Source organism: Pleurodeles waltl, chromosome 1_2 (assembly GCF_031143425.1).
Source record: "Pleurodeles waltl isolate 20211129_DDA chromosome 1_2, aPleWal1.hap1.20221129, whole genome shotgun sequence".
Taxonomy (NCBI): Eukaryota; Metazoa; Chordata; class Amphibia; order Caudata; family Salamandridae; genus Pleurodeles; species Pleurodeles waltl.
In genome coordinates this window covers 1,220,000,049-1,220,020,162 of record NC_090437.1, presented here as the reverse complement: position 1 = coordinate 1,220,020,162, position 20,114 = coordinate 1,220,000,049, and the positions used below count along the sequence as shown (strand labels likewise).

The 20,114-nt window shown below is 45.5% G+C and overlaps 1 protein-coding gene across 2 annotated transcripts in view; it reads left to right on the top strand.

The window, feature by feature from the left end:
• UVSSA (UV stimulated scaffold protein A) overlaps positions 1 to 20,114 on the top strand; it is a 268,598-nt gene that overhangs the window by 198,189 nt on the left and 50,295 nt on the right. For both annotated transcript variants that reach the window (XM_069204021.1, XM_069204029.1), the window contains 2 exons: positions 763 to 946; positions 5,480 to 5,591. In XM_069204021.1, the coding sequence (XP_069060122.1) occupies positions 763 to 946; positions 5,480 to 5,591 (296 nt within the window). The remainder of the gene's footprint in view (positions 1 to 762; positions 947 to 5,479; positions 5,592 to 20,114) is intronic.

Below are 20,114 nucleotides of genomic sequence, written 5' to 3'. Positions count from 1 at the left end.
CAAGATGTATTTAGCTGTGCTGTCTGGTAGACTTCAACCTAAAAATGACCTGCAAATTGAGAAAGGAACTTGGGTGTCTTTCTTACTCCTTGCCCCTAAGCCCTCCTACCAACTTATCAACTACTTGACGAATAAAGCCACTGGTTGCCTCTTTTTGTTTTTAAAGAATATAATTAGCATAGTTGCGCACACCTATGCTGGAAAGGGGGCATGCCTGCATATGACTTGTGATTTTTGCTGTACCCACTGATTAATAATGGAGGAGAACCTATGGTCCTGGAGTAACAGTCACCACAACGGTAATGTTATCCTTTACAATAGTAGGAACACTAAAAACAATGTATCTGTTGAGTGTATGGTTGGGCAATGTTACAAAAATTCAAACTGCCACATGGGCACCATGGGAAATGCATTGGTGATTGATTTATCATAAATATACATTTTCCTTAACTCTGTTTTATACTCACACTACTGAATCCGACAGTAGGCTGAATAGTCTACTTTTTTATATACACACTTTTCATTAGTAATAGTGCAAATACACTAGGAGATCTATACCTGCTGCTAATCATGGTGCAGGAGATTCAAACCTCTGCTGGTTCAGCTAATTGAATGTAAAAAGAAAAATACGCAGGTTTTAATGATAGTAAGTGCCTCTGATGAAAGACTGTTTCATTTCTTACAGGGAATTGGGCCATGGCTGATTTACTCTGATTGATTGTCACGGGGTTGAACTGATAATCACAATCTTTTTATCCTCAGATTTGCTTCTGAACACCGCTTCTGGGCGCCCAGTCAGGAAGATGAAGAAGTGGAGAATGAAGACCTGGCAGCTATGTCAAAAACACGATACATAACTTTTGCAGGCAAATTTGAACCTGTAAAACACAAGTGCATGGCACCTATGCCCAATGGTACTCTTTGTCAGAGACAGGACCGATTGAAGGTCAGGAGATGGCTATCTGCATTAAAATTATATCCTCTGTGCCAAACTGTATGCATTCATGTATACAGTGATGTATTGCTTCTGATATGTTTCTTTCACTACTGTCAGTATATTGTTGAAGTGGGTTGCGCTTGTAACGTGTTTTAAAGCCTTGTCCTATTGTTGATTTTGTGAGGCATGGTGGCTTTTTGAGGTTAGATGATAGAGGTTGCTTGAGGTGCCAATGGGCGGGAGGACTTGCATCTTTGCTGTGTGCATTGCTGATGCCAGGTGAAACCTGACACAGACACTGCCCTGCCAACGCTGCGTCCCGTCGCAACTACCAGCTGATAAGTGTATTTGTTGGGGGTGCTGCAACCCATACACCCCTCCTGAAGACATGCCACTGGCAGCCAGTTAATCACAGTAGAGATGCCGGTGCTATCCAGTCATTTAAAAAGAAAGGAGAGTGGGGATGAAGGCACAGTCTGGTTAATGAACTAACCAGCAAATACCATTGTTTACTCATAATCTGAAAAGTGCACACTGGACTGTGGACCTCTCACAGAGGCAAAGATTACATACGTTCTGTTTTTATTGTACAAATGGGGCTTATTGAACACAATCTGACCCATCAGACAGTATACAGCCCCCCACTATGATTCTGAAAAGGGCATTTATCAGTTTAAAAAACATATTTTAAAGTGCATGTCTCCAATGTCTGATTCAGCAAGAGTTTCGAACCCAAATTAAAGTCACAGTTGAGATAGTAATATGAAATTTATTGCAGTTGTTTTTAACAGTAGCTACTTTCTTCATTTAGCAAAATCTTCTAGAAATTAGGAACACTTTGAGTACCTTTTGTACATGCTTCAATATTTATAGTTTGTATAGCAGGTGAGTCTCTGCTTCCCTTAAAGTGTTCATACTAAGAGCCGTGTTTTTAATCCTATGAACGGCATTGTAGTCTGTAGGGGTTCTGAGAAATTGAGTCAGTTTCAGATATTGACTGTGAGTTGGAGAAAGCTCTCAAGCCACAGCATGCTTGTACAATTTCAAATACTGAGAGCAGGTGTCTGGTGCTAAAACAAAGAGTATGGGAAAGCGAGTATCTATCAACGTGTGGGCCCTGCAAAAGAATTGCCCAACGTCAAATGTGAACACTCTTAAAACATTTTTTTTTTTTTTCTTGATGGGAAGCCAGCAAAGTTGTTTAAGTTTTAGTAAGATGTTCCTTATGGGGTTTCAGACATTAAGGATTCTCGATTTTCAATTTTTCATTACTGGCCGTGATTTGGACCCCCAAACATGTTTTTATTTTCAAAAAAGCAATGAAAAGATGTCTATACAAGCAATGTTTGTTTGGCTTTTTTAAACCTTGAATGGTCACTCATTACGTTGGAAGCCAGGTCATTCGCGAAGCATTGCTATTCCTGAAGCTGGTTTAGCAGCACTACACTGGTTACCCATTCTGTTGTGGAGGGAATGAGGCTCATCTTGGAAACATAATTATAATTGATTCTGGTTTCTGCATGTTAGTTATATAAACTCGCTGTCAGGTGGCATCTGAAACATTTTAGAGTATGTTGGTGTACTGATGAGGTGAAGCTGTCAGCTTTTTGTGACAGATTTGCATCAGAAATGACTAAAGTGTGTCCATAAGGCCACCACAGACATGAGTGAGGTTGGTTCCAGTGATGGTTTCAGTCCTTCTCAGAGGTTAGAGACGGAAAGGTAGAGGAAAGAAAATCATAAGCGAAGAAAGTTACTGAAGAATTTATAGCCGGGAGGAAGATGGATCTGTGGGAAGACACATGTATTCACCTGAAAGGTTGTTATAGAAGATAAGTCATTTTTTTCCAGTGACTATGTTTCCGGTAGATTCCTCATATTAAGTAAACGAAGATGTGAGCCTCAGCACTTCTTTTAATTATCCCACCAATAAACTTTAAAGAGGGACCCTTCCAAATTGGAATCCTGACTTTGCATCCGAATTAAAGCATTATTACTTTGTGAAAGTGCGATGAGGGGCCCAAGAGTCTGCCCAACAGATTGCACCCAATGTTATGCATCTGAGGGGAACTGAAGCTGATGTCTTTCTCCCAGAAGAGTAGTTGTCGATTCCTTCTGGAGTATCTTTAATAGCAAACTCATAACAAACATTCTCTTTCACAGATGGTTCTACATCCCAAATTCAACTGCTTTCTAACTGCACTATTTGCCAAACCATCGTCGAAAGACTTAATTCACCCACAATGCTTAGATCCCTATGTACAGATCTGTAATGCTCTTTTTAGGAACCAACCTACGGATCATTTCCTAGTAATTATGGCTTTCAACATGCAATATTAGAGAACACTTACTCCTCTGTTGTCATGATAACAAGTGCCAAATTATAAAATGGAGTAATGCAGAGTAAAACAATATGTGTCCATGTATTTTTGGGGGTTACATGCGTTGCCAAAAAAAGGGAGGTTGTATGCCTTTAAAGAAATATGATATATTCTTACCACCTTAGGTGGGAATGAATGTTTTACTTTCAGTGTTACTCTTCTGTGAAGATAGCGCATGGTGGAGTTGCAGAGTCTGCTTGCATTGGCTCACTCTGCTGCCTGAACTAGTCACCACCAGAAAGGGAGCTGTGCTATGTTTCTCATGGAACAAGAAAGCACTGACTGAAAGGACAAACTATTGTGAAATGTACCATTAGTGCCTTTATGGACTTTCATTGTCACTTCTGGTGAAGCCTTGTTATGTTATGAGTATTTTTAAAGCACACTATCACTTGCATGGGTATTGTGGCGCTGAACAGGTGTGTGTGCCAAGCCATGCCTGTGGTAGGTTGGTTGATACAAAAGCCAGGTCTTCAGCTTCTTGCAGAATTCCGGAAGAGAGGAGTAGGCTGTGATGTGGAGTGGGGAGCCATTCCACGCTTAAAAAGCGATTTAACAAAACGCCCATCCTCCTGTATTGGTTTTGTGAATGCATGGGATGTGTGTCTGAGGGGTTGGTGGACGGAGATGCAGCTAATAAGGTAGGCATGTAACATCTTGAATGTGTGTGTGAGGAGTCTGAAATTAGCACGCTGGAGCTGAGTGAGTCCCTGAGATGTGGTGTGATGTGGGTTCTGTGTTGGAGGTTGAGGATGAGTCTGGCTGCCAAGTTTTCAATGGTTTGTAGTCTTCTGGTGAGTTGCTTTGTGATCCTGGTTATGTCTAGTTTGCTGTTGAAGATAGTTCTGAGGTTCCAGGCAAGGGCACTGGGTATGAGTTTGGTTCGACCGGGTTAGTCAGGCCACAAGTTGGAGTCCCATGGTGAGGTGTTCTTACCAAAGATGACTACTTGTTTCTTGTCTGTGTTGAGCTTGAGACAGCTGACTTTCATCCATTTTGCAACATTGGTTATCCAGGTGGTGAACTTGCTTCTTATGTATGGGGGGGTCTTGTCCGAGAGGGAGAGTAGGAGTTGTGTGTCGTCGGCATAGGAGAGGATGTTGATGTGTGCACAGTTGACATTGATCAGAGGGATCCTGTATGGGTTGAAAAGGTTGGGGCTGAGCAATGAACCTTGAGGCACTTCGCAGATGAGTTTTTGAGCTTCTGAGGAGTAAGGTGCCAGGCTGGCAGTGTGTGTTCTGTCTGTTAAGAAGGAGCAGATAGAGCAGAGAGGGGTCCTTGGATGCCAATCATGTGCAAGCGCCTGATGAGGATGGGGTTGAGACCATGTTAAATGCTGCAGAGAGATCTAGGAGAATGGTGGCTGCTTTGTCTTCTCTGTCAAGGATCATGAGGATGTCTGTGCGACAATGAGTGCTGTTTCTGTACCGTGGCCTCAATCAGGATTGCATGGGGTTGAGGAGCTGGTGGTTGTGCAGATGGTCAGTGATGAGTCTTTTGATTATTTTCTTTAAGACCTTTGCATGGTATAGTGGAGGGAGATTGTTCTGTATCTGCCACGCTTTCCAACAACAGACCCAACATGCCACCATCATTCTCTTGCTCAAGAAACCATTCACTGTCTCAGCCATGCTTTCCAACAACAGTTCTGTATCTTTTGGTGTCTTGACTTGTTCTCCATTTGCTCTCCAGTTGCTTGCAATGACCTTTTGTCAGCCTAATTTCCTCTGTGTACCAGCTGGCCGGTGGTCAGATATTATGGTTGGGTTGCGCTTCAGGGGAGCCAGGGTGTTCTGCGCATGTGGTGATCCAGCTGCATGGTTTTCGACAAGTTGTAAGTGTGCTTGGGCCGGTGCATGGAGAGTGCGATTTACAGTATGCAACTGGGTCGACACTGCTTCATTAGGCATTCATTAATAAACATTGCTTTAAAATGTTTCATACCCTGTCTAATTTCTAGAAATAAGATTCATATGACAAATCTGGGAAGAGCATACCTGTCCATCAGAAAATGTCACCAGAAGTAACGTATTCATTGTAGCGATCCTTGTCAGTAAAATTTCCATGCACTAGAATACATTTTGGTTTGGCTTTTATGATTAAACACATGGTTGTTTGAAAGCGATTTGGAATTTTATTTTTTTTCTTGTTTTTCTAGTGTCCTTTCCATGGTACAATAATTCCTCGCGATGAACTTGGAATTCCAACAAATCCAGAAGACAAAGCCAGAGAAGAGAAAAAAAAGTTAGACAAGCAAGCAGAAGAGCAAGGTCAGTTTTATGTTTCTTCGGAGCTCAAGAGAGGGGAACAGAGAGTTGTAGAATAGTGCTACTTTGCACAGGAATTTTTAATATATCTTATCTTTGTGTTTTTCCACCATTGGGCCACATGTGACCACAATAAGATTAGTGAGAAGTGGCAAAACGAGCATAGGTTGGTTATTTAAATCAAGAACATTTGCACTTTTGTTCTAATCATAGATTAAGAATGTCATAAAGTATAATGTTCTGTTAGAATTTTTAAAATAGAATTTAAAATGGATTTCACAGAATAGGCACTAGATAAAAGAACTGTTTGCTTCTTCAGTGGAGCAGAAATTTAAATACGTGTTTATTCTTTGCTTGCCACTATTTGCATTAGCTATTCATAAAACTGTCTAATTCTGACTTTTGAAAATATAATTTCCAAATCTGAGAACCCAAAACTACTTTCCACTCTGTTTTACAAATGTACATTCTTCTTCACCACACAATAATTTGTATGCCCTCAGCATCTCTTTTGCCGTACAGCTAACTTTTTGTTCACTGATGCTAAATTTATTGGTGGCCCAGATGTAACTTTCTGATTTCAAGAAGCATTTCTTTCTTTGCATTTTAACCTGTGTCATTCTTGCTTTGGTTCAAGGTACGTATGGCATAATGGTGTCCACGATCTAGACTTAATTACCAAAATGTTCACTTCCTCCTGTTTCCAGCTTCCTGAGAAACTGATTACAATAGGTGTAAAATTGTGGGTCTGTGAAGGAAACCCACCTTTTCTGCGTATTCACCCTGTATTCTCAGCCTTTTCGTGGACACAGTTTTTCTATTAAAGCTCTATGCACTGTGAAACTACTATTTTATGGCACAGCGTGGGGCTTTAAAATTAGACTGCCAAAATAGTTTTCACCCTTTTGATCTATTTGCGTTTTTTAAAAAACTGTGGTAGCTAGCAGAGAAATTGCATCTTTGACATGGAACTTTAATTTCATTTGTGGACTGCAGTTTGCATTTACATCACTAACATAGAAGACCAAAATATGTGGTTGCCAAGGCACCACTGTACTCCGGCTAGGCTGTAGTTTGAAAGCACTACAGTTAAACATGGAGAAGAAAAGTGTGTTTGCTAGGAAGGAAAGCTTGTTTATATATTATTAAGACAGCCCTACCATTTGCCTTGTCAACCCACTGGGCTTAGTGCTTGATGTATTAAAAAAAAATGGCACACTGCATATTTGCAGTAGTGTGCCCTCATTCAGCTAGAGCAGCCCTAGGTAAAATTAAAACCCTTACTTTCCACCTTCACCTGGTAAAATGCTTTCACAATGATTTATTTCCTAGTTAGGACTAAATATCTAACTTCACGAGGAAAGTAGTTTTTGCTACAAATATTTACATATACCTTGTGCTGCCTGAGCCAGAACAGGCTTAGACCCAATATTGCCCCTCATCTTGCCTCCGGAAGCCTAATACGCATTCATAGATGGAGTTAAATTCTCTTCTGTCTCGAAGACAGTAGCCTGGCCTCTGATCCCACAAAGGCATAAATATTGTCAGAATTAGCTGTCTGGGAGATGTAGAGGAATAATTGTCAGGACAAATGACGTTCTTCACACTACGTCTTTTGATTGAAGATGGCAAATGGGGCTGACATGGTCTGCTCCCATTCATTCTAATGGCCCCTATAGACTCAGGCCCCAGTCCCAACAGAGGGGAATCCAGCTCAGACAGAGGGAGAAGACGTGATCTAAAGAAAGGAATGGTTTGGTGGGGAGCCGGGTATCCTTCTGATGGAAGAAGGGGTCAGCCATTTTGGAATTCTTGCTTCTGGGACTTTTTACTGTAAAGTGAACAAAAAGTGCAGCAAACTGTAATGGGCAAAGGGTGAGAAAGTAGAGAGGATTGGGTAGGGAAAATTCTCCAGTCACTAGTTAATGTACAGTATAAGGTTGACACCTCAACACTCCATCCACAGAATATTCTTTGATCTCGGAAGACTGACTGCAGAAGAAGGCTGCTCTGGAAGAAGGAAGTATCCAGGACTCCTGACGTTTGGCATCCAGGGAGATTGGAACTGTTTTCCAAGAGCTCAGTAGTTGGCCTCTTGTTTGACTGCACCAATAACTCAAAAAGCAGACTCATGCCGAGTATCCTGCCTGAGGACTTGAGTGCTGTAGGAGTGGCTGGAAGAACTGTCCCTGCAGTTGGAGAAAAGTGTTACTTTTTTGTCATTGTCTCCCCTTTCCCCCCCCCCACCCCCCCCCCCCCCCAGAGGACTGGGACAGGGTCCTGAGGCTTGCTTTAGGAGGGTGCACCCAGGATGTGCAAGAAAAGCAGGCGTATCATGTTTTTGAGCTTTTTGCCACACTGACAGTGGGTTTAGTTGTAGTTTGTGGAAAAGGTTTCTGGTAGCTTGGAGACCTATGTGGTTAAAAAATGACCAAGCCGATGCTGCATATCCATTATAGCAGTTAAGTGACCTTACCAACTACAAAATCCAGCTTTGTCTCATTCAGAGCTATTGCTGCCGGGACCAATGGCTTCTGCAGGAGCTCAGCTACAACATATCTGCCTGACCTCGAGGACCCTTGCCAGCGTCAGCCTTGGACTTTGTTTTACTGGAGGGTTCCTACTTCAAAAAAGTAGAATAAATCTGATAGAAACTTTTAGCTGCAGATTTCACACCTTTGAATTGCCACAGGCTTCAGACTGGATTCAGAAGATTTTTCGTGAGCAGTACCCCTGCGTCCTGGTAGGTGGTGTTGATTGGCTCAGCGTGCATTGTCAGCAGCGTCTGCGCCGAAAGTGACGTTTTGGTATGTTGGTATGCATATAAGTGCCACATAGGTGTGCTGACATCCGTTCTTATCTTTCCGCGCCAGCCAGCTCTGATCTGGAGAAGAGCTACCCCTCAGTCACTTTTTGGCTGGATTTTGTAGATGTTTTGTCAAGAGTTTTTGAGGTTTTTCTCATGGGGTGTTCGGAACATATCAGTTAGGAAGACAGGATTCAAACCCTGCAGAGCCTGTCTTCTGCCAATGTCAGTGACGGATCTGCACCTTGTCTGCCTGTGGTGCTTGATGCTCAACCACAACCCAAAGTCATGCTCCGATTGGTGCGTTATGCATCCTTAAGCTTTGAGGGAGCGGCCCGTAAAGCTCATGGTGGCCTGGCGTGCGACTCTGCATGAATCAAGGTCCCGGTTGAGTGGATGGTCCCGGGAACGGTTGCAGAGCCCAAAGTAGTCATCGTCTCACTCTAAGTTCTCAGGATGATCGGGTAAATCGAGGCATAAGAAAAAAAACAAAAAGTCGAAGCAAGAAGACACTCCCGGCACCTACTATCTGCACCATCCCCATTGTGATCCCCGACACAGAGAGGCGTCACCCGACACCGGATCCGATATCGGTAGGACCTTTGCTTCCTACATTACAGCCTAAGCCCTATTCCATCGGGTTAGGCCTCAGGAAGGAATGGGAGGGGGTCGGTGGTCCCACCAAATACCAGCTTGATGAAGAAGACCCAAATATGGACTAGTGTTAGGTACTGTATGAAGCCAGTGGACTGGATACTTCTCCAGATACTGATCTGCTTTCTCCCACTACCGTCTCTATGGAGAAGGGAGCCTCATATGAAATGGTGGTGCAGCGGGCAGCTGAGGTCTTTGAGCTTCAGCTGCCCTAGTTGGCAGTCAAGACTAACATCTTAACCGAGGGGTTACAACTGTGAGTTTCCTCATTCGAACCTCTACTCCCATTCAGTGACATCCTTATGGGTACCTGACCCAAGCACAACACATGTGCTCCTGTGATTAGGATGATTGACCGCTTCCACCACCGTGCCTCCAGGAGCCCAAACTTCCACACTCAACACCTTGTCCTGGAGAGTGTGGTGGTAAAAGCCTCAACATCCCAAGGCACGCTCCCTACTGCCCCTCCCCGATAGAGAATCTAAGAGGGTGGGATCTTTGGGGAAGAAGTTGTTTTCTTCTGCCAGCCTTGCATACTGCTCTGTAAACACTGTATGCCTTAAGGGCTGTGTTAGAAATGGGGTTTTTGGTTGGCAGTCAGGTTACCCCCTGTCCAAGCAAAAGCCCTCACTCTAGTCAGGGTAAGTCACACACAATCCAAGATTATCCTGTGCCCACCCTCTGGTAGCTTGGCACGAGCAGTCAGGCTTAACTTAGAAGGCAATGTGTAAAGTATTTGTGCAATAAATCATACAATACCACCATATAGCACCACAAAAATACACCACACAGTGTTTAGAAAAATATATAATATTTATCAGGATAATTGTAGGTCAAAAAGAATAAAGTTTGCAATGGGAAATTGTAGAGATATCACTGGAAAGTGATATAAAGTGTCTTAAGTCTTTAGAATATAAACAAAGTATCTTTCAAGCACAAGTACCTGGTTTAGAGTGGAAAAATCTCCTCAGAGGGCCACAAAAGAAGAGGTGCGTGGAAAAAGGGTGTGTGCGTCGATTTCTCCCCAGCACACACGGACTCGCGTCGTTATTTTCCACGCAGGGAAGTTGGCGTCGTTTTCCGGCGCGTGGACAGTCTCTTTCTGTGGATCGCGGGGATTACCAGATGTCCCGGGTCTGTGCGTGGATTTTCCTGCTTGTTCTCCGGCTGCGCGTCGGTCTGCGGGGCTGCGCGTCGAAATTACGATCTCACGGCAGGCGTCGCGTCGATTTCTCCTCTAGACTTCGATCTGCGGGGCTGCGCGTTGAAATTACGATTTCACGGCAGGCGTCGCGTCGATTTCTCCTCTAGAGATCGGGCGGCGTTGTCCTTGCGAGGCCGTGCGTCGGATCTTCGATCGTCCCCAGAGCGTCGCGTCGATCAGCGTCGGAGTGCGGCGTTTTTCTCGCCGCGAAACAAGCTGTGCGTCGAAATTTTCGGCGCACGGAGCGTCCAAGTAAAAGAGAGAAGTCTTTTTGGCCCTGAGACTTCAAGGAACAGGAGGCAAGCTCTATCCAAGCCCCTGGAGAGCACTTTCACAGCCAGACAAGAGTTCAGCAAGGCAGCAGGGCAACAGCAAGGCAGCAGTCCTTTGTAGAAAGCAGACAGGTGAGTCCTTTGAGCAGTCAGGCAGTTCTTCTTGGCAGGATGTAGTTTCTGGTTCAGGTTTCTTCTCCAGCAAGTGTCTGATGAGGTAGGGCAGAGGCCCTGTTTTATACCCAAATGTGCCTTTGAAGTGGGGGAGACTTCAAACAGTGGCTAAGAAGTGCACCAGGTCCCCTTTCAGTTCAATCCTGTCTGCCAGGGTCCCAGTAGGGGGTGTGGCAGTCCTTTGTGTGAAAGCAGGCTCTCCACCCTCCCAGCCCAGGAAGACCCATTCAAAATGCAGATGTATGCAAGTGAGGCTGAGTACCCTGTGTTTGGGGTGTGTCTGAGTGAATGCACAAGGAGCTGTCAACCAAGCCCAGCCAGACGTGGATTGTAAGGCACAGAAGGAGTTAAGTGCAATGAAATGCTCACTTTCTAAAAGTGGCATTTCTAGAATAGTAATATTAAATCCGACTTCACCAGTCAGCAGGATTTTGTATTACCATTCTGGCCATACTAAATATGACCTTCCTGCTCCTTTCAGATCAGAAGCTGCCACTTCAGCAGTGTATGAGGGCAGCCCCAATGTTAGCCTATGAAGGGAGCAGGCCTCACAGTAGTGTAAAAACGAATTTAGGAGTTTTACACTACCAGGACATATAACTACACAGGTACATGTCCTGCCTTTTACCTACACAGCACCCTGCTCTAGGGGTTACCTAGGGCACACATTAAGGGTGACTTATATGTAGAAAAAGGGGAGTTCTAGGCTTGGCAAGTACTTTTAAATGCCAAGTCGAGGTGGCAGTGAAACTGCACACACAGGCCTTGGAAGGGCAAGCCTGAGACAAGGTTAAGGGGGCTACTTAAGTGGGTGGCACAACCAGTGCTGCAGGTCCACTAGTAGCATTTAATCTACAGGCCCTAGGCACATGTAGTGCACATTACTAGGGACTTATAAGTCGATTAAATAGTCCAATCAGGTATGATCCAAAGTTACCATGTTTAAAGGGAGAAAGCATATGTACTGTAGCACTGGTTAGCAGTGGTAAAGTGCGCAGAGTCTAAAAACCAGCAAAAATGAGGTCAGAAAAAGAAAAGGAGGAAGGCAAAAAGTTTGGGGATGACCCTGTCAAAAAGCCAGGTCCAACATGACCCCCTCCCAGCCTAAAGCCAGGGTAGACTAATCAACACTCTGATGGACTTCCCTGCTTAAGGCGATAGAACATGGACAATGGCCCACTACTGCAGGGGCACTCGCCAGTTCTACGCCTTTCTGAACTCAGTGAGGCTTCTTTGTCTATACTCTCTGGGGCCACTGATCTGGCCCATGGGGAACCCTTCTCATCACCTGAGGACCCCATCTGTACAGCTCCTAACTTTAATTTGCTTACAGATGCATCCCAGTATGCAGACAGTATCACCATGGCCAACAAAGTGATGTGGCCCATTCCATTCCTTGGGTCTGACTTCTGTCCCCAACCCAGGGAAAACTCTGCCCACAAGGACAGAAACCAACAGATGCCACTGACAGCTGTCAATGTTATGAGCCAGGCCCCTGACCATCCACTGCTAGGTGGAGACCCTGAGGGGGGCCGTTGGCTGAGCTTCTCCTCCAACTGGGGGACTGGTAGGGAGCTCCCAAGGGATTCATGTAGCATCCCAGAATGGGGGGGTAGTAACCCCAGGGGTCTTGCACCCCTTCTCCACTCTCACCAGGTCAGGGGTGGGTCCCTGATACTGGTCCCTCAGCCCAGGGTCTGTACTCTGAGGCTGAACAGAGGACAGGGGTGAGTCCTTCCTCCCCGTGCCTCCCCATCGGGGCTTACATACCCTCCTCTGGGGAGTGGTACTGCCAGACATCTGAACTGTTAGGGCACCCTTGGGGGTTGGCCCTCTCAGCTCTCCTGACACTAAGGGAAACTCATTCCCCAGAATGCAGTCAATGGGCAGCTGGGGACTAACTATGACCCGCGTCTGGGTCACCTCCCCACCCCACTCTAGGGACACCCGGGCCATGGGGCGGAAGAAATCTTCCCCAATGGCTGGAGTCACTCTACACACCTGTCCGGTGTACTGCTCTGGTGACACTAGTCTCTCCACCATCATGGTAAGACTAGCCCCTGTGTCTCTCAGAGCGGTGACTGGGATCCCATTCACTCCCACCTGGTGGAAGTGACGGCTCCCACCCTCAGGGATCACCAGTTTACCCTCTGAGTCCACCTCCCAACTAAAGGAGATGAAGGCATGGTCTACGACCTGCCTCTGGGGACTACATTCCCCTAAGGCCACATGGGCCACCCCTGTAGAGGTCCCAATATTGGGTGAGTTCTTTGGACAGACAGAGTCCCCCTTCCTGTGTCCTATCTGGGAACACTCAAAGCAGCGGGGTTGGGAATGGGATGCTTTGGGCCACTGCCCACCAGAACCCCCACCCTGTTTCTCAGATGAGGTATGGGAACCCTTTCTTCCCCCCTTACTCTGGGACTCGTCTGGGTCTTTTCTAACCTCCCCCTCACTTTGTTTGGGGGAACCGGAACTACCCTTCTCGGGGTCACTCCCAGATACCTTTTTGGACACTCTGGTGCTTGCCCAGAGGTCCGCCTCCTCAGCAAGCTTCCTGGGATCAGTCAGCTTACTATCTACCAAGTGCTGGGGCAACTCTGTAAAAGTAGTATTAAGCATATGCTCTCTCAGAATCAAGTCATATAACCCTTTATAGTCATTTACTTTGTTGCCCCGCACCCATCCATTCAGTGCCTTACTGGAAAAGTCAAAGAAATCTACCCATGTTTGTGTGTTTTGTTTGGTCCTGTCCCTGAACCTCTGACGGTATCCCTCAGGGGTCAGCCCAAACTTGGCAAGTAAAGTGGCTTTCTGAAGTGGGTATGTGTTTTGATCCGGTTGATCCAATGTGAGAAGTGTGTCCCTCCCCAATGGCGGCACATAACCCCACATAGCTACCCCCCATTGCCCTTCAGGAACCTCATGAGCCCTTAGTGCAACTTCATAAGCAGCTAACCATTTATCTATGTCATCTCCCACCACAAAACTGGGCACCACATTTTTGGGTATACGAACCTTCTTTTCTCCAGCAGGTCCTGTCTGTATGCTGCCACCATTATTGCTGGATTCAGACTGTCTCGCCTTGATCTCCAGCTCCTTGAGACTCAGTTCATGAGCCAACAATAGTTTCTTTTCAGCCAAAGCTCTTTCAGCTTCCACCTGTTTGGCTGCTCTATCAGCTTCCGCTTGTTTGGCTGCCCTTTCAGCTTCTGCTTGAATCTGTTTAGCTGTTCTTTCAGCTTCAATCTGTTTGGCTGCTCTTTCAGCCTCAGCTTGTTTGGCTTCTCTCTCTGCCCTTCTCTCCTCCTGTTGAGCCTCAATTTTCAGTTTTGCCATTTGCAATTGGAACTCCCTTTCCTCTCTCCTTTCCTCTGTGGTCAGGCTTTGCATAGAGACACTGCTCCCTGGTCTGGAAGGGGGCACAATTGCAGTGGTAACACCATCCACAGATAGTGAAAATTCCTCTGAGGTGCCATTTTCTGGCTCCTCTTCCTCATCATCCTCTAAATGGGCTTCTGCCCAGGCCCTCAGCGCCACTTGAAAGTCCTCCTTTCTGGAGGCCCCTTGGGTGGGTACCCTCAATGCCCTGCAGAATCCTCTTAGTAGTTTGACCGTATATGTATCCAACTGGACTAGGTCAAAGTCCCCTGTCTGGGACCCAGTCAGAGACATGTTGAGTGAGGATTTAGTTTTTGAAAATTGTCAGGAAAAAACAGATTTGCAAAAAGAGACAAAAAGCCAAGTTGACCTTCAACTGTGGGTAGGTAGTGAAATACTTAGCTACTGTATGTCACTGCACAAATACAAGTCCTATCCTCACCGCTGATCACCAATGTTAGAAATGGGGTTTTTGGTTGGCAGTCAGGTTACCCCCTGTCCAAGCAAAAGCCCTCACTCTAGTCAGGGTAAGTCACACACAATCCAAGATTATCCTGTGCCCACCCTCTGGTAGCTTGGCACGAGCAGTCAGGCTTAACTTAGAAGGCAATGTGTAAAGTATTTGTGCAATAAATCATACAATACCACCATATAGCACCACAAAAATACACCACACAGTGTTTAGAAAAATATATAATATTTATCAGGATAATTGTAGGTCAAAAAGAATAAAGTTTGCAATGGGAAATTGTAGAGATATCACTGGAAAAGTGATATAAAGTGTCTTAAGTCTTTAGAATATAAACAAAGTCTCTTTCAAGCACAAGTACCTGGTTTAGAGTGGAAAAATCTCCTCAGAGGGCCACAAAAGAAGAGGTGCGTGGAAAAAGGGTGTGTGCGTCGATTTCTCCCCAGCACACACGGACTTGCGTCGTTATTTTCCACGCGGGGAAGTCGGCGTTGTTTTCCGGCGCGTGGACAGTCTTTCTGTGGATCGCGGGGATTTCCAGATGTCCCGGGTCTGTGCGTGGATTTTCCTGCTTGTTCTCCGGCTGCGCGTCGGTCTGTGGGGCTGCGCGTCGAAATTACGATCTCACGGCAGGCGTCGCGTCGATTTCTCCTCTAGACTTCGATCTGCGGGGCTGCGCGTTGAAATTACGATTTCACGGCAGGCGTTGCGTCGATTTCTCCTCTAGAGATCGGGCGGCGTTGTCCTTGCGAGGCCGTGCGTCGGATCTTCGATCGTCCCCAGAGCGTCGCGTCGATCAGCGTCGGAGTGCGGCGTTTTTCTCGCCGCGAAACAAGCTGTGCGTCGAAATTTTCGGCGCACGGAGCGTCCAAGTAAAAGAGAGAAGTCTTTTTGGCCCTGAGACTTCAAGGAACAGGAGGCAAGCTCTATCCAAGCCCCTGGAGAGCACTTTCACAGCCAGACAAGAATTCAGCAAGGCAGCAGGGCAACAGCAAGGCAGCAGTCCTTTGTAGAAAGCAGATAGGTGAGTCCTTTGAGCAGTCAGGCAGTTCTTCTTGGCAGGATGTAGTTTCTGGTTCAGGTTTCTTCTCCAGCAAGTGTCTGATGAGGTAGGGCAGAGGCCCTGTTTTATACCCAAATGTGCCTTTGAAGTGGGGGAGACTTCAAAGAGTGGCTAAGAAGTGCACCAGGTCCCCTTTCAGTTCAATCCTGTCTGCCAGGGTCCCAGTAGGGGGTGTGGCAGTCCTTTGTGTGAGAGCAGGCCCTCCACCCTCCCAGCCCAGGAAGACCCATTCAAAATGCAGATGTATGCAAGTGAGGCTGAGTACCCTGTGTTTGGGGTGTGTCTGAGTGAATGCACAAGGAGCTGTCAACCAAGCCCAGCCAGACGTGGATTGTAAGGCACAGAAGGATTTAAGTGCAAAGAAATGCTCACTTTCTAAAAGTGGCATTTCTAGAATAGTAATATTAAATCCGACTTCACCAGTCAGCAGGATTTTGTATTACCATTCTGGCCATACTAAATATGACCTTCCTGCTCCTTTCAGATCAGAAGCTGCCACTTCAACAGTGTATGAGGGCAGCCCCAATGTTAGCCTATGAAGGGAGCAGGCCTCACAGTAGTGTAAAAACGAATTTAGGAGTTTTACACTACCAGGACATATAACTACACAGGTACATGTCCTGCCTTTTACCTACACAGCACCCTGCTCTAGGGGTTACCTAGGGCACACATTAAGGGTGACTTATATGTAGAAAAAGGGGAGTTCTAGGCTTGGCAAGTACTTTTAAATGCCAAGTTGAGGTGGCAGTGAAACTGCACACACAGGCCTTGTAAGGGCAAGCCTGAGACAAGGTTAAGGGGGCTACTTAAGTGGGTGGCACAACCAGTGCTGCAGGTCCACTAGTAGCATTTAATCTACAGGCCCTAGGCACATGTAGTGCACATTACTAGGGAATTATAAGTCGATTAAATAGTCCAATCAGGTATGATCCAAAGTTACCATGTTTAAAGGGAGAGAGCATATGTACTTTAGCACTGGTTAGCAGTGGTAAAGTGCGCAGAGTCTAAAAACCAGCAAAAATGAGGTCAGAAAAAGAAAAGGAGGAAGGCAAAAAGTTTGGGGATGACCCTGTCAAAAAGCCAGGTCCAACAGGCTGTTACTCCTACACTCTGTGTGACATGGTTGTGCAAGTGCTGCCACAGGCCCTGGAGGAGAAACAGGCCGTGCTCTCTCAGGCTGTTGCTGATGGGAGAGATGCAGCAATGTTCACAATACACTGTGGACTCAACACCACTGACTCACTTAACAGAGCGGTTTCAATGACTGTGGCCCTGAGGTGCTACGCCTGGTTGAGGACGGCTGGCCTTTCAAGGGATGTCCAGGCTTCCCTTGTGGACATCCTCCTGAACAGCGAGTCCAGGATATTCAGGCTATGATGCCAATGTTTCACCCTCTATCCTGGGTTTCGGTGATACAGACTCTGAGGCTTCTGGGCCTCATGCATCCTGCTAGTGACACATTCCTGCTGGCTCTGCAGTGGGACCTAAAGTTCTAGTGGACGCAGCATCAGGTGAATCTCTCTAACGTGGTCCAGATCGTGGAGAGAACTGCACAAGATCTGCAGTGTTGGCTAACGACCCGCGATTGGGTGAGAGGCAGACCCATCTCTCTTCCCCCAACTAGATCTGACAGTTGTGACAGATGTGTCACTCCTGGGATGGGGCAGCCATATGGGAGAGGTGGAGATAAGAGGATTCTGGTCTCCCATGGAATCTGGACTCCACATCAGTTTGCTGGAGCTCCAAGCGATCCAACTGTCATTAAAAGCCTTTCTAGCCGCCATCAAGGGAAGGCTAGTGCAGGTCTTGATGTTCACGCACAACACTATTGCCACGTGGTACTGCAACAAACAGGGTGAGTTGGGATCATAGACACTTTGCCAAGAGGCCTTGTGCCTCTGGACCTGGCTGGAACAGCATGGCATATCATAATGCATCATAGGTGGCTATTGAACATGTTATAAATGTTTGCACTGAAGAGTGTGCAGGTGACAGTAGACAACTTGTGTCCATTATGTTGTGCGCACCTTTTTAGGCTCTGCAGAAGGAGTTGGCAACAGATCAAAGATTCTATATAGAACGTACTAAGTATTGTAAGCAGCCTTGAGTTATCAGACAGAATTGTCTCAGCATGAAAGTTTCCACGTAACATAGAAGACTGTGTGCACCAGGTATTAAACTATGTACATGTGTTTGTTTTGCTTCAGAAGATGGGCTATCTGTAAAGTTTTCGCCACAGTATGAAGTCTGCATGTAGTATAAATCTTTAGCACCTTCAGTCGTTGTTTCTTTTAAGCAAATAGTTTATTTTTTGCCAAGTGTTGCATAGAGTGTACGCTTCTCTTAGTAGATACTTTTCAATACTTTGTAGTTCATTTCTCATGAGAGTTTCACTGTCTCCAAACAGTGTGGCACAGGGTAAACTCGCTCCATAGAGTGATTTCTGTTTACAGTACCCACTTCTCTACTCATATCAACTTCATTTTTCAGTGTAGGTTTGGAGACTGTCAAGTGTTAATACATAAAAAAAAAAGCTGTTCACAGTAGGGCATACATTTTGTTGCAGGCGTTCAGTATTTTTAAGAACTTCGCTTTCTCTGAACAGTTGTATACAGATTGAACATCGTATGTAATGGGGGTTTCCCATTTTTCTGTGATTGAATGTTAATGTGAACTGCGCTCCCGTGAAGTGTATGGTATAGGGTCAAAATGGCACATAACCCATGCTTTCTACACCTATTGGAGTTGTGTCTGTGATAGCATTAACAATGTATCAAATCCTTCTGAGTTTTTTTGTACCTGCTTTCAGACCTCTAATGCTATACCTGTTTATAGAACAATTTGTACAAAAAGAAGCTTGGATGATGTCATCAATTATGTCATTTGAGATGACATCAGGATGGCATAAATGATGCCATAGAACATGTCATGAGTGATGTAATATATGAGGTCATAAGCAGTGCATGGCGGGGCCGCAAGTTATAGTTAGCTATGCTAACTAGAACTGGTGAGTTTCTGTGGTTCTTTTTATAGTTTAAAACGTTAATTTTGTCATTGACAGATTCACCTGAGTATAATGTTAGTTTAACCTTATCTCAGTGAATTTCTTAGTTTTTTTTAAAGATCTTTTTATCAGATCTAACTATAAGGTTGCATTATCCTTTGTTTTCTGAGTGAATTTATAGTTTTTAAATGAAAAGTAATATTTAATTACCATACGTAAATGCAACCACGCCAGGCCCCGCAGCCAAACCTACACATGCAGCCAACCCCAAGTTGCTCATAGCCTTCCGCTGTGTGCAGTGGGGGTTAGCCACAAAGCCTGGCCATTGGCCAACTCTGGTAAAGGCAGACAACTCCACACTGCGCTGGGCCTTCAGTCGTGCACAGTGGGGGGGGGGGGGGGGGGGATGGTTGGCCACAGGGTTTGGCCAGTGGCTAAACCCACGTGCCCCCAGGGCCTTTTATTATTATTATTTATTTATTTTAAATTAAAGGGAATGGGGTTCATGGGGCCATTATCAGTAGACAGGTCTGTTATGGAACTACAGAAGTCTTTCATTTATTCTGAAATCAAATTCTTTGCAGTGCTTGACATGCTGTGATAGGGGACCGTTCATGGAGTCAGCTAAAAATATATATTTTTTTTATTTTTTATTATCTTCACATACGTCCCGCCCAATGTGTGTTATATGTGTGTTTTAGATACCGTATGCACAAGCCCAGGTTTTATATACAGCTCTACAAAACTTGTAAAGTGTCTCGTGATAAAGTGGCCGGCTGAAGCGTCCTGTCCTCTGCAAAGCACTCCTGGTCCTATGGCCGGCGAGGCAATGAATCACAGGGGATTACACCGACCTGCTAATCTGCAGTCTTCATCCTTTTCCAATAGTGCGCACAGAGGAGCAAATTAAGTGCCTATTTTTTGTGTCAGTCCTGAAGAGAGTCTGGTTCCTCAGCCCGTTGTGACTTGTTAACAAACAGGTATCAGCAAAGGCTGGTGAAAGTAGGCTGCTGGCCAGTCAGATGTGAAATAGCATCTCTTTACTAACTACAGTATTGATTGCAGCCTACCAGCGCAAACGGTGTCATTTTCTCTTTCCCGCTGCTAGAGTCGGTAACAATGTGTGAAGAGCTTTAGGGGACCATCAGTGCTCAAAAAGGCGGCTCTTCCCTGGCTTGATATTGATTTTTTTCAAAGGCTTTTAAATTGCTCCTTCATTTTGCTCAAATGCTTATTTCATCTCCAGTGGATGCCGGCATTTTTCCCTTCTGTTTAAACAATTGCTCCATTCACCGGGTTCCTAAACTGTGACGCCTTCTTATTGCAGAGAGATAAACAGTTTAGGCAGGTTTCCGTAATCCTGGGTTAATCGTTCCTATAGCCGAAAAGTGCACCAGTGTATTCTTACACTTCATGAAAGAAACTGTTTAATTCTTCCCCGACCCTTCAAATACTTCTCGCCACCTGGATTTGTTGACGACCTCCATTTTGTTTATCAC